The sequence below is a fragment of the Cyprinodon tularosa genome, unplaced genomic scaffold (genome assembly GCF_016077235.1).
Source record: "Cyprinodon tularosa strain WSP-4 unplaced genomic scaffold, ASM1607723v1 ctg315, whole genome shotgun sequence".
Taxonomy (NCBI): domain Eukaryota; kingdom Metazoa; phylum Chordata; class Actinopteri; order Cyprinodontiformes; family Cyprinodontidae; genus Cyprinodon; species Cyprinodon tularosa.
In genome coordinates this window covers 167263-182210 of record NW_024039025.1, presented here as the reverse complement: position 1 = coordinate 182210, position 14948 = coordinate 167263, and the positions used below count along the sequence as shown (strand labels likewise).

The 14948-nt window shown below is 36.9% G+C and overlaps 1 protein-coding gene across 1 annotated transcript in view; it reads right to left on the bottom strand.

Moving 5' to 3' along the window:
• Positions 1-2357: 2357 nt before the first annotated feature.
• The window catches only part of ppp1r14c (protein phosphatase 1, regulatory (inhibitor) subunit 14C), a 30188-nt gene continuing 17597 nt past the window's right edge, over positions 2358-14948 (bottom strand). The window contains exons 2-4 of the mRNA XM_038292651.1: positions 8442-8525; positions 7593-7625; positions 2358-5794 (exon numbers count right to left, since the gene is read on the bottom strand). Of these exons, the coding sequence (XP_038148579.1) occupies positions 5720-5794; positions 7593-7625; positions 8442-8525 (192 nt within the window). The 3' untranslated portion in view covers positions 2358-5719. The remainder of the gene's footprint in view (positions 5795-7592; positions 7626-8441; positions 8526-14948) is intronic.

Below are 14948 nucleotides of genomic sequence, written 5' to 3'. Positions count from 1 at the left end.
TTATGCATTCCCAAATCATTTAATCCAGTCAAATAAACACATTCAAAGTAGGTTACATAGATTTCTATTTGATCCCACTTTAAAAAGCTGCACAATCAATGTCATGTTTGTACCTGATTCTCAATGACGAGTTCCTTCCCTTCCAGAACAAACATGTAAAAAGAGCAGAAAGTTGATGGCATCCAGCTGTTCACTTTGAAGCAATCCCTCCTACTGAGCCTGCGTGTGAGTAAGGTGGAAAAATTGTTTTCATTCCATTCACAGCAGAAGTAAAGCATCCCCACAGCATGATGCTGCCACCACCGAATTTCATGGTGTGTATCATGACAGCAGTGCTGTACTTTTTTTTTCATTTTCAAATGATGGATGGAGGGTATTTATAGACCTGCTAAGAGCAATCTTGTTTTTTTTTTGTTTTTTTAGCTTATCCTTTTAGCCTTTAACCATGTGCTCCTTTGCCTTCATGATGCTTATTTTACTGAGGGGTAATATAGTAAATAGATCTAGGAAATAAATGCACAAAATATTTTAGATTTTCCTCTAAAAAAAAAAAAAACTATTTACAGCTCCATTTCTGTACGTGCTAATTACTGTTGGCCTATCACATAAATCATTAACACAACATAATTTCAAGTTTGCGGCTGTAAATATTTTTTCAAGGTGTTGTATTACAGTATACAGGTTAATCGCTTTAGGCAATTCGATGCCATTAGATCTAATAGAGAGTGCATTGCCCGTCATGCAGTGTGAAACATCACCTCATTTACGTGGTGCTGAGTGAGTTCCACAGAGGTGGAGATGGGTGGTTTGTCCTTCAACTGTTGGGGGCTGGGTGGAGATGTTGTCAGTGCCACTCTCCATCTCTCCCTGTTTGTCTTCCCTTTCTGTATTGCTTCTGTCAAATAGCATATCAGTCTTTTTTTATTTATTCATCTGCCCTTTCTGTTCCTGTCTCTATAGAGCATGACATGATAGATTAGCTTTTCTGTGAGGTAGATGAAAGGGGAAAAAACTAATGATTTAAAACGTAGTAGGGGAAAATGCAGAATTAAAGGAGAGACACTGAAAAACAGGAAGGGAATATATGAAAAGAATATATTATGTTGATTTGGGGTGATTAGTTTTTGTTTTGTTCCTGAGAAATGCTCAGCATTGAAATTACAATCTGGCAACTGCTATCAGTAGGGCACATTTGTCATTTTGAATTGGATCATGGATCCAGATGAGCTCCAGTCGTCTGTCAAACAGCTGTCATCTTTCCACCCCTCAAACAGCGTGACCGAACACGCTGGTGTGCAGCCAGCCTACTGAAGCGAATTCTCCCAGCAGCGAGGGAGGCTTCTGTCTTTAACTATTCTCCTCACATTCACCTTGCAGTCCCAATTATTCAAGGCAGCACGAGTGCATGAGCGCTCCTCACCAGTCCCAGCTGTGAAAAGTGGGTCATGAAATTTAAAGGCACAAGCAGCCCCATTTCAGTGCACGATTTTGATGGCACCACTATGTGACCACACCGGGCTCCCCTTTGGTGTGAAGCATGTCTGTTTGCTAAAAGGTATTTTGGAAAAAAATCAGATGCAGATCATCAGAATTTTGTACAGTGGTCCGTATCTTACATCTACGGTGTTAGTCTCTTATTAAAGCATTCAAATAAATACTTCTACCCAGAAACAAGATACAGTAGGCTAGCCAATATGGGGGCCAGACATGCAGCAGAGAAAAGCTACTCATGCACATATTGAACAATAATGTCATACCCGGATGGACTTTACAGAGCTAGACAGCGTATGGGGTGTCCTACTTAACTACTGCCATCTATATAGATGTAATATGCCCCTCGTGCTGAAGCACAGCCATGTGGAAGAATTTTCCTGAACATTCCCAAAAGCTTCAAATGTATTCATGAGTACAGTAGTCTGACAGTTTGGTATACCCCTACATGATTTAGACCTTTGTCTGTCTATCTATCTATCTATCTATCTATCTATCTATCTATCTATCTATCTATCTATCTATCTATCTATCTATCTATCTATCTACACACGTAAAGTAGTCTAGTTGCACAAATAAAAAAATTAATAATTAATATAGTCTATTAACCTAAAGCAATATGCATGGTATAGTTGTTACATGTCAGGTGCGCCGGTCATTGACCTTGACGAAGGCACCTTACAGTAGAACTGCAGGGTGATTGTCAGTTAAGAAGGAGGATAATTTTTAAGATTTTTTTAAGAAGGGAGGTGCCTTGGCACCCCCTCAACTCAAGTACTGTGCGTGTGTATATATATATATATATATATATATATATATATATATATATATATCAGGACTATTAATAACTATACAAATAAGAGACATTTTTCAAACAATGCATAGGGAGTTTGCATTTCTTATTTTTATTATCAGCAAAAAACAAACCACACACCACATTACAATTTATAAACAGGAATACTCGTTGTGGATGTACAGAAATCAACATTCAGCTTAAAAGCTGAATAGTTAACTCCTACTATCCGTGATAATAGCAATAATATTAATCATAATAAATGTATAAAAAGCAAAGGGTTTTAATTTATGAAACTTGGGTGAAAAAAAAGTTTTCCCCTCAACATGCTACTCTATAAATTCATGCAAATGTAAAGCTTTCTAAAACAGTCACTTTCAAAACACTCTCCACATGAAACCCAATAAATTATAAAATATCAGCCTCTTGTCCCTGAACTGATCCTTGAAAGAAAATTATTTGGATGAACGAAAGGAAAAAAAAAAAATAAAAACATATCCCAGTTTTCATTAATGGCTTCATCTTGCAAACATCTCATCTTTATTAAATGTTGGGGCCCCAAACCGGACCAGTACCAGCTGAGAAAGATTAAATCCAGTTTTAGACAAACATGTTTGTTCCAAACATATTTCTCTGTCATCATTCAACAGTGAGAACGTCTTTTAAAACAGCTAAACTCTGAGAAGAACATCAAAAACAGCACCATTTAAATTTTTCCTGGATTCTTTCTAACGTGTCACTCACGTTGCCTCAACAGTAAAGGATCTACAAAAAAGATTTTTGTAGAATAAAAACTTTTTTTTTTTTGCTTAAATATATGGTTATATTATATTCTCTATGAATATCTGTTGTTAGCATGCAAAATGGGTGCCTCTCAGATATTTTAATCCAACATTTCCCTGCTTTTGTCTTAAGTAGCTGATGGATCCAATCATATGTTTAAACCTATGCTCCTATCTATTTGGTACTCCTGCTTTGTAATAGCTGATCCAAACGCAATAAAAGACAAATAGTTGTATCAGAGCCTACAGGTTTTATGGAGTTGTTGGTGCAAAGAAAGGCTATTAATTCAGAGTTTTATTAATTCTTGTGTGTATAACATGTTTTCTGCAAACTCTAAGGTGTTTAACTCTTAAAGTTTGTACCTACTTTGAGGAATTTTATAAAGCCTTAAATAAAACAGTCTGTTTTAAATCTCTGATGCACATTTATGACTGAAGACATAATATGATATTTTGAATGTGATACACCTTCACTTAAGGAGCATGACTAATTCAAGTGTTGACATTTACAATGGATTGAAAAAGTTACCACACCTTTAGCTGAATGGCAGGTTATTGTGATGTAAAAACATTCTCCACCTTTAATGTGACCTTTAAGTGATACAGAAGAATAAAATATCGATATTTTAGGGTATAAAGTAAAAATAATTAAAGTAATACAGCTTCTACAAAGCTTTTCCTAACCTTTTGTGTCACAATCTCATACAAACGCAAACTGCTGCTAGAGCACCAGGAGCTTTACATAAAAAAAGTGCGAGAAACACAGAGGTGAACCTCATAATTGGAAGGGTATGGAGCATTTTGCAAAGACGAATGGGGAAGAGATTGCCAGATATAGATGTAACATGATGGCCAACTCCTACACACAAAAATTGAACTCTGCCATCAAATAAAAAAGCTGCTTTAACAGAGTAGCTTAGCATATTAGAACCACATATTTTCTGTTATTTTGATCTTCTTGCTGCAGCACTACAGCCCTGCAGCAAGAAGATCAGAGTTCAATTCCCAGCCTGGCTCTTCCTGCATGGAGTTTGCATGTTGTTGGGATCATTTGCATCCCTGAGCATGCATGGGTTCTCTCCAGAAAATGGATGGAATCAGATTGTAATTAAGAATACATTCCTCCATATAGATGTAATGATAAACTAATTGCACTGATGCAAAAACAAATAATCATCAATATTGTCATCTTAGAATAGAGTAAGTGAGTTTTAGCCGCATTATGTTAGAATGACCCACTTTTATTGTGTTTACTCAATACATTTTTTATGACATTTATAGATGTAAAATATTAGATTGGTATGAAATATCGCGTCATATCAATAATAGACTTGCTTTCTAAAATTTCCTTGATATCGTGTCGGTAATCTTACTGTATTGTCTTCCCAAGAAATCGACAGCATTTCATGTCAGGAAAAGATCAAAGGTAAAGATTTATTGGTTTCATTAAAAGTGGAAAAACATCTTCTATATCTTTTTACATCACAAATCACTGGCATTTTTACAAAGGTCTGTAGGCTCTTTAAAACCATCCTGTGTTGGCCTCAGGTCTTTACCTCACCAGCTTTGCCTTTCAGCTATAATAGTTTAGGTTTACCGCTGGCAAAAAGGAAACTGAACCCGAATGTCCTTAAAGGCAATTCTGTCAAATACCACAGAAAAAGGTTAGCAGAGGTAAATAAAACCAATTAGATAAAAAAAAAATACAGTGTTGGAGCTTAGAGGGTCACATAAGCCCTCTGAGGGAGCATGAAGAACACACCAATGGAAGGCTGCCAATCATACAGGTTTTGTAGTCTCCACCAGAGAACTACAACACCCATCATGCCTTGCTGAGACGCAACGATGACTAACTAGCAAAAATATTGATAGTGTTTTGTTAAATATGTCTCCACTCTATTCAGAAGGTATACGTTTACAAAATGACCAAACGGATGCAGTATGCATAATTAAAATGCTTTGTGCTTAAAAAAAAAAATCTATCAAAAGAACAGCTGCGCCACATATCTGGTCGCGTTGATGTAATGAGGACAAAAAGGTTAAAAAAAACAACAAATAATGGCAGAAAACCACATTTGACTCATGTGAACAAGAAATGGTCACACACGTTTTTTTTTAAAAGACGTAACAGCAGACACTCCAGTAAAAGAAAGGAAAAAACAAGAAATAATTATGCACTGTGTTTGTATAGTGCTACAGTTAATTGTGCACCTACTGTAAGTTTTTAACCACCTATTTTGAATTTTATTTTTATCCTTTTTTTATGTTGAAGCTCTTTTTTTTCTCTGCAAGGTTGGTGTTAAAAATGAGAACCTAACATGATCTGAGTGGTAATGTTCTGGTTATGAACGTACTTGCAGTCTGGGCACATTCCTGGGCTTAACATTTTATTCTGTCATTGAAAAAACAAGCACTGTTTTTTCTTTTGTGCGTAGATATCTCTCAACAGTCTTATGTTATCGTGATAATTCACTGTGCTTCATAATGAATGACTAATGCCAGATTATGGATATTGTGATGCATGATGGTAATGCTAGGTGGTTTCCTATTGTTTTGATAAATAATTCTGTATTATAGCAGTTTATGTTGTATGAGGAAAGTGGGTAAAGCTGGAGTGAAAGCTAATGGCTGGTTGATACTGATAAGAAAGCCATTATAGGCCTTTCTTGGTTGGAGCGCTGAGTTTCCTCATCCCCCTTATCCTGCCCAGCAACTCGCGGACAAAGTCCTGGGGAGCAAAAAGGAAAACATGGTTAGACCGTCCAGATGCACATGTTCAAGGAAGTTACTGTATTAAGGAGGAATTCAAATGCTTCCCTTAAGAGAATGTTTTTCAACTTATAATCAGTCTTAGTTTGATTCTGCAACACAATGCAGCCACCTCCCTGTTTTGAATTGTTGAAAAATCCTAAAATTTGTTATTTTAAGAGCAACAAGAATCAACTGAAACTGTGTGTTTTGATGGTTAATCAAGTTAGATTAGCAGATCATAATGAGCTAAAATAGTTAATGTGCATTTAAAGCTACATTAACTTAATTTATCAAATATTTGTCTATTATTAATTATTACAGTATAGACAATTAAACAATTATTAGATAAGTAAAATTAGACGCGATGCCAGTTCTGCAACACTCACAATATATTTTAAATTGTCAAAAATTTTAAAATGTCAAAAAGAGATGTAGTATTAAGACATGGGACTTTTTTAATAGTTTTATCATTTGAATAAAGGAACACTATGAAATAAAAATTTTTGTAATGGTTTACTGTGTCTGTAGAAGACAAAACAAACATTTTTCATGGCAGATACCAGTATTGGGCGGGGCCCTGATACACCACTAAAATGGTGGCATCGGTATCGGCGAGTACCGACAAATAGGGCACCAATACCATTTTCAGAGCCAAAAGTTTTTTCTACTATTGTCACCCATTCCAGGTAGGCATTAAAAGTTCTACTGGATTCACTTTGTTTTAGTCTATTTCCTGCATCCCAGAAGGCAGCAGCTTGACAAAGCCATGATGGCAATTATATTACATCCAAGTAGTATGCAGTTCTTCATATATACACACACATCAATTTCAAACAGATGGTATTGGTATGGTATTGGTATCGGCCCATACTGCACAGCCAGGTATCGGGCCCAAAAAAATGGCATCAGCGCAACACTATTATAAACTACCTGATTACAGGTGACATTCAGGGCTCATGATCCAATTCCTGATGTCTCTCCACTCCTTCCCTTATACCTGCATTCTTTTTATTTATCATTAATCCCCAACACTCTTTCCTTTCACCCCCTATCCTTAATCTCCTGTTATTATTTTTGCTCTACTAAGAAAAAGCAATCTCAATGTTCTTTCCCCTTCCTTTCATCCTTTCCTTTATCCTCATTCATTGTCTCCACCAATACCTCTGTCTTTCATTTCTTATTTCACTTGGTAGAATGTACATCTTTATGGGTAGCGATGTGCATCATTTTTGAATCCTCATGGTAGGTAGATGGAGTAAAGCATGTCACAGAAAACAAATCAAATACGGTAGGTCCAATTAGGATAAGACTTATTTATTAGCATTAAACATTGGTTTCACAGTCAGTTGAAGTTCACACTGTAGGTGTTTGTAATTCTTAAGCTTTTACTATTATAAAAAAAGAAAAGTATGCAATTATTGCAGGTGAATAGGTGGCATGTATGAGCACATATTAAAGTAGCAAGACAGTAAGGAAGATTTTAGTCGCAAAGACCTTCCAGTGACGACACCAACATATTGATTAAGACAGATGGAAGCTCAGCCTGAGAAAATTCACCATGTGCAGAGTTAATGTGATTGGTTGGCAATTCCTTTAATCCCGCAAATAGCCTAACACAACCTCATCCAAACAGACTTTTACCTCTATGAACTCATTACTGTGAACACTGTACTGTTATAAAAGCCAAAAGGAGGTAGCTTATTTGTGCTTGTGTCGGCATTGTGAATTAGGTAACTATCAGCATATTAGAACATGCTGGGTGCAAAGAAACTCACCTCTGTGGGCTTATAGCAGTCTATTAGTGATTCCTGAGGGAGGAGGGAAAAAACAAACAATTGTTTAGAGATTAGATGATAACTAAAAACCACAGCAGGTCCTGTATGTGTGATCTTAAAGAAAAATTAATATTCTACTCAGGTGTTGGAGTCTAAGCAGAATACATGATTATCAGAGAAAAAAAAAAGAATAAAGGATTAGACTCCAGGAATATTTGAGTCATTTTTCCTAAGTCAAGTCTCTAATGACTGAAAATTATCTTCTAAAACTCCTATTTAAAAAATTCTGAGGGAAATTTTAACACTAAGGTTTAGAATATAATAAAAAGCAGAATAACTCATTTTAGTTTATTTCTTTAGCACCAATTCACAAAACATGTAATCTCAAGGAACTTTACAGTTCACCAGATCATACAGTCAAATTGATTCCAAGTTTTCTATCTAAGGAAAACCAGTTGATTGCATCGACTCATTGACTCAAAGGTAATCCCTCACACTAAGCATGCTTGTAGCGACAGTGGAGAGGAAAAACTAATTTTTAGCTCCGAGCCAACTCCAATGTCAGAGGATGAAGATAATAATAATGAAGACATATAGAGGCTCTAATGTTACTAGGCCATAAGTTATTTATAACAATGGAGCTAGTTTGAGTAATTAAGAAATTTAGATTTTAAAGTTGAGTTAAATGCATTTTGTGCTGAGATTAACTGACGTAACTTAAAAGAGTTCATTCACTGAGAGATCTGTGTAGTCATTATTTTAGAGTTAAGCCAGAAGCCTAAGAAGAACTTCTGATTTCCTCTGTGACAACCAATCCTCTCTGCTGAAGCCACAGGAACAGGAACATACCTGTAGTTTGCTGGCTCTCTCATCATCACTGCTGATCTCCAACAAGTCGTCAATGTCTATCTCTACCTCTGGCATCTCCTCCTCCTGAAATATAAGGAAATTCTATGTTAAAGATCAACTAAGAAGACGAAAACAAACATGCAGGATGAGAAACATACAAACAGAATTATTCTAGTTCAATTTTCATTCAAATTTTGTAACATGTTATAAACTCTTAGATCATACCTAATGTTGGACTTGAATGTAAAAAACATACATTATTTGGAAATGTCATTTCATCAGGGTTGGGCAGTTTAGTGGCTCGGTGGTTAGAGGCTGTTTGGACATCAAAGCTCCAACATTTATTTTTATTTTACCACAAGATTTTTGCAGAGAAGGCAAGCAGGGAGGATAAACCTTTCCCTCCCGGCCACCGCATGACGTGTCTTACAAATGCTGTCCTATTAGATGGCATTGAGTGCAGGCTACAAGAGCAACTGTCATCACATTCTAGTTATTTTCCAATCCTTGTTTGCACATCAAACATTAATACCGAGGTAACTGCTGCTGCCAAACAATCTTCCGAGTGAGGGGTCTGATTTTAATGAGAAAGCACAGTTTAAATTCTCATATGCTCTTTTTACAAGTTGTTTTAGTCATTTTAAACATTAAGGCTTTTGATTTTTTTTTTTTTCAAGAAAGAGCACCATCTATGAAAATTGTATGAAAAGATGTTTTTGTTGATGAGAACCTGAGGATAAACTTCTCATTGTATGCATGCTGAAAACCTTTCTTGATAAACGTGCTAAAAAGCTAATTTGCTGTCTTTGTTACACAAAGTTTAAATTTAAGCCCCTAATGGAAGCCCAGGAGGTGCAATCTCACATAGTTCAGGATTGAAATGTTGCTCACAGGTACCGACTAACCGTCTTTCATAACAATACCTGTGAGATAATTTATCATCTCTGTTGCTAACACAGCAACAGGGATTTTATTCTGGGCTTTTGTGTGTGTGTGTGTAATAGCCAGGAGCCCAGCATGGCATTAAGACAAAGAGCATTAGAGCAACGATGATATTAGCTCACAGAATTATAGTCACTGGCTTCATTTTGTGTGGGCAGATTAATGTGACCAGAGTGAAATCAGTGCAAAACATAAACATTAACCCTTTAAGGTCCGCACCAAGAAAACTGCAGTGAAAAAATTTTTTCTTTGTATTTTTTATTCCTTTAGAACATCAATAACAAAGTGCATAACTTTTTTTTGCAAACACCCCCATAGTTTTTAAATCACAAGCCTCTACCAAACGGTTGAGAATTCCATTTATGGTAAAAGTTTGCATACAATTACTCATAACAAATAATTATTAAAACTCTTCTTTAATCTAGTAACAGAGTAGGAAAAACAGGCAAAAAGAGTTGTAATGCATTAGAACCAACTGCAACTGCAGTTTTGATGTATCGGATCAACCTTATTTCTGGTGATATGCAACAAAGCACTGCTGGTGGGCATTCAGGCACAAGAAAACGTTGCACTTCTGACACTTCCACCTTGACACTCCTTTTGGACAGAGGTTACACCGGCCTCGTTTGTCACAGTGAAGTGGCAAGTGTCCAAAGTTGTCATAACGCACATCTGGCTGGGGCTAAGTAGGTCTTGGGGTGTAACATTTCTTCTGATGCAACATTTGTGGTGGAGAAGAAGATGGTGGTCTTCCAACCTTCTGTGCTGGCTTGTTGACCTGCATCAAACTATGAGCAACTGTCAGACGAAACCTTTTGAGGCATAGAGGCTTCTCATTCAGTAGGGCACAATCTCTCTTATGAATGAGCCAGGCATTTGAGATGCACAGATCAAGAATGTAGCCAAACAGTGGAAAATACGATCGCGTTGATTTTGCTGGGGTCTTGTACATGTGTACCAGCATGTCTGAGAGATCGATGCCTCCCATATGTTGATTGTAGGCAGGAATAACTGATGGGCATGGCACATCAATCTTTGTGCGGGTGTCTTTACTCCATCCTTTAACACTTCCAATAGGCATTGCTTAGAATGTTAACAGATTTATTGTTAAACCATTTCACAGCAAGCACTCCTTGAGAAGACCTAAAGTCAAAGGCCCCACAACCTTTTTTCATCAGTTCTTTGTCTGACATCAGTGAAGCTTCACCCATTCGGTTTGATCTGACAGTGCCAATGCAATTGACCCCCAGATTTGCATGGAGGTTTTGAATCAAGTCAAAGCTTGTGAAGACAACTGAGAGGTGGGGCTCTGTTATGGTCTTGGATAATGACATTACCACTTTGCAAGCAAGCATTGCAAGGAAAATTTCAATCTCCTCAGGACTACAGTTCATTGGATCCCCCAATTCTTGGGCAGAGTAAAGGTTGGTGTGGTGAGCAATATGTTGAATAATCTCATCTGTAAAAAGTTACTTGAAATACTGCAAGGGTGTTTTCACACATTCAGGAGCTTCAAATAAAGAAAGCAGGAATATGGATTTTATCAATGTCTTCATATTTCCAGATTCTTTGAGTGGCTTTCTTTGGGTTTGGAGGTGTGCTTTGCTCAAGAGTTTCGTCCAGTTCTCTTACTGATATTCTTTTGAGAGTGTTTTTCCTTTGCGTCTTTTCTTGCGGGGTGGTGGTTTAGATGAAGAGCTTGTGTTTGGAGTCTCCTCATCTTCCTCCTCTTCAAACATGGACTCAAAAGAAGTTTCATCTTCCTCTTGTGTGGGATGATAGTCAGGATCTTCAATTTGGTCATCCTCATCATCACTCAGATCAGCATCAGAATCTTGAGGGTGTTCTGGTATCAGAGCCTGGGAATTGTGTGTCCTTGAAGCATTAAAGGTTTTACTGTCCATGTAGAATTTTCGATAAAAAAGGAAAATGTATATGCAAATATAAAATATGTAAATCCTGCATCAATGAAGTGGTTTTAATATGTTAGCATTAGAATAAGTCAATAAGGGATATAACAACTAAGAAAATGTATGTATAAGTGATCCAATCACTGAACTTTACAAAAGAAAGTATTTTCAAACTACATTAGTATTGTGCCTATGCCTTCATTATAAATGGACAAATCAACCATTTGGTAACATGTGTTTTTAGAAAATTATTTAACCCTTATAAGATTAGCTTTTCATCACAATATTTCTTTAGAATGTTTAGTAAAGCCTCTGACATTGTTTCATGTTGAAACGGTTTCCCTACCTTTCAAATATTTTACAAAAAAGGCTCTCTTTTCTTAGCATGCTCATCCCTCTGCTAACTTCCTGTGTGGACAGTTCTTAAAAAGGTCAAAATTTCAATGACACAGTGCATTCTAGTGGAGTTTATGAGTATTACAGGTCTAAACCGATTGGTAGAAAAGAGTCAATAAGGTATATCAATTTCAGTGCATGCCTGAGTTAGATATAAAGCCTCAAAATATGCTCTACCAATTTGTTGAGCAGAACGCTAAAGGGATATGATAACAAAAAAGTGCATTATTAAAGCTGAAATTATATTATATACTTCGACGGAACTAATAGACAACATAGGCTATTACCATTAAAGCTAAACCTCACGACAAGATTATGAAATCTGAATCAAAGAGACGGAATAAGCTGGTGAGAAAGGCTGTCCTGGGTTGTAATCTGGACTTGGTGGAGGAAGTGACTGAGATGAGAGTGTTGTCCAAGCTTACATCCATCATGGACACCCCCTTTCTCCCCAGGACCAGACTGTAGAGGAGCTGAGCAGCTCCTTCAGTGAAAGACCTCCTGTGTGTAAAATGGAGCGCTACAGCAGGTCATTCATCCCTGCTGCCATTAGACTTTACAATGCGGCACTATAAAAGCAATAACTTGTGCAATAACTACCGGTAATGTTTGAAACAATTACTATTTAATACCCTGTGCAATAACATGTGCAATGTTCCAGTTAAATAAATAAGAGACTTCAGCTGTTATAGTTATCTCACTACCTCACTGTTGTTCCGTACCTGGTACCATTTTAATGTAATCCATATGTGTATAATTCACCTTAGATGTACATAAGTAACCTTAAACCTCTGCCCGATTGATTTTTTTTAATTTTTGTCTCCATCCATTGAATATATTTGAATGCACTGTATATACCTCATGCACTTTTTCCTCCTTTTGGCACCTTCTTTTGTCTATTGAGCTGATGTGACAAGTGAATTTCTCCACTGTGAGATCAATAAAGTCTATCCCATCTTATCTTATTTTATCAAAGATTTGGTAAATCATTTTAGGTAATTTACCTAAAAAATTTAGGTAATTTTCAGGTAATGAACAAATGTACAAAAAGCAAACCACCTTGATTCTTTCTTACCCATTTTAGAGAAAACAAACAGCCAAGCTGACAAACTTTGGTTTAAATCTAATGCAGATTCAACATCAGTTGAAAACAGATGTTTGTACTCACTGCATTATATTTTCTTTTTCAGTGTCTGACATAAAATCTGCCTTAAACATGTCCCACTTTAACGATGTTAGAATTACTATAACTATTTGTGTATTCTAAGGTCATATGAGAGAGTTTGTATTCATGTTCTTAACCCATTTTTAAATTCAGAAATGTATGTTTCCTCCGTATTTAGCAAAATGATCTTTTAAACTGTATGACAGGTCAGCCACATGTAATGGAAACCCCTTTCAGAAGCTTCTCACTATAGTTTGCTGGAATTTTGGCCAACTCCTCCTGACAGAACTACTGCTTATGAGTCCAGAATGGAGTCCTCTCTCCTTACACGCATCTTTTCAGCTCTGTCTGGACTTCTGTTTTTAAGGGAAAAAAATATTGAATTTTTAAAAGCCACATTTAGTTTCATTGCCTATTTGGAAGACCCCTTTATGCCAAAAATTCTTGATTATGAGATTATAAATGATTATGCTTTCTGTTTTTAAGGTGCAGCTCTCCCTCCAGCAACAAACCATTTCCTGACATAATACCGCCACACCCGATGCTATAAAGCCGAATGGTATAATCGCCTAAATTACATACATTACACAAATTAGAAAAGGTCAGTTTACTGGGCTAGATTTTATTTATGGGTACAAGAATGAAAAGTAGGAAAAGCATCATATAGAATAGCATTGACAACTAAATAAAATGAAAATAATCCTTTGTTTTTTTATAATATAATAAAAGTCTAAATTTAAAAATGGTCATTATATCAAAAAAGAATTAGAGAGCCCGTTTACTGCCTTCCAGCTATAATAAGAGCATTAAAGTCAATTGATTAAGACATTATTCAAAACTAGCCTTAATATTTTTAGGGAAATTAGGACAAATAATGTAAAGTAAGTGGATGAGTCCACTCTGATTCTCCCTAAGGGGTTCAGGACAGACAGCAACGATCAGCCCCTTCTGCCTCTCAGTCCATCTATCTGTCTGCTGGGGTCATCACTCACTCACTGACCTCTGTGAGAGACTGATTTTTCCACTTGTCAGCAAGCAGTCCATCACCCCATATCGCTGTGATTGGTGATGACTGCAGACATGGCTGGAGTGTGAAGCATGACAACAGGCAATTGCTAAGCTACGTACAAATCCTCATACACAAAGAAGTACATCCTACCATGAATCTTCTCAGAGGCACTCTGCTCATTGTGTGCAAGAGCCCTCAAATTTATCGGGTGCTTTAAACACTGACAAAAGTTAAAAGACATAATCACACAGCATGCAGAAAAACACAGCAGATATTCAGTCCTGGTGGACTGTGAGAGCTTAAAATAGTCTAACCCCCTTCCACTTCCCCTGCTCCTGGGAAGACCATTTTCAGCTTCTACAGCAGCTATATTTTATAAAATTACAGCAGACATCATTACAAATAAAAAAAACTAAAGAAATGTGCATTTCTGTTTTTATTTGCTACACGCAGAATCAGTTGTTGCAGATAGAGGCCAATTTGTTGATTTCCATATGCAGATAAGAGAAAGAAAGATGAAAGAGTTGGTGTGTGAAAAGGATGTGTGCATAAGGAGCAGTGTGTTGGTAATAAAAGACAACTTTATGAAGACTGTGTGCGGGAACCAGCAAAATAAAAAAACCTGAAAGGCTGACAGTAAAACACAAAGCTGGACTGTCAGGCTGTGAGGCTGCAGTGTGTGCAGACAGCTGAGGGTGCATGTGTGTCAGGCTTGTTTTCACCGTCAGCTCAGCAGCCGGCAGCGTTTTCAGTTGGGTTCAGCCGCGGTGAGGCTAATGAAAGCTAATGTGAGAAGCCCAGCCCTGTGAGTCAACACAAACTCCATTCAGACTGTATTTAAACAGTATAAGAGCAAAGGCCCGACCAATCGCTCTACTTGGCTTAATGATTCATTGCAGTCCCTTTCATAACCTTCTTACTTGAACCAGACCAACCAGTTTCCTATAATTACGGTTCAGGAGGAGATAATTACCCAACTGCTAATGGAGTCACAGAGGTGGTTTTGCAGCCCAGAAGCAGTAAAGACATGTTAAAAGAAAAACGGTTTTAAATATTGCCAGACCAAAACTGCCCATGGATTTTCA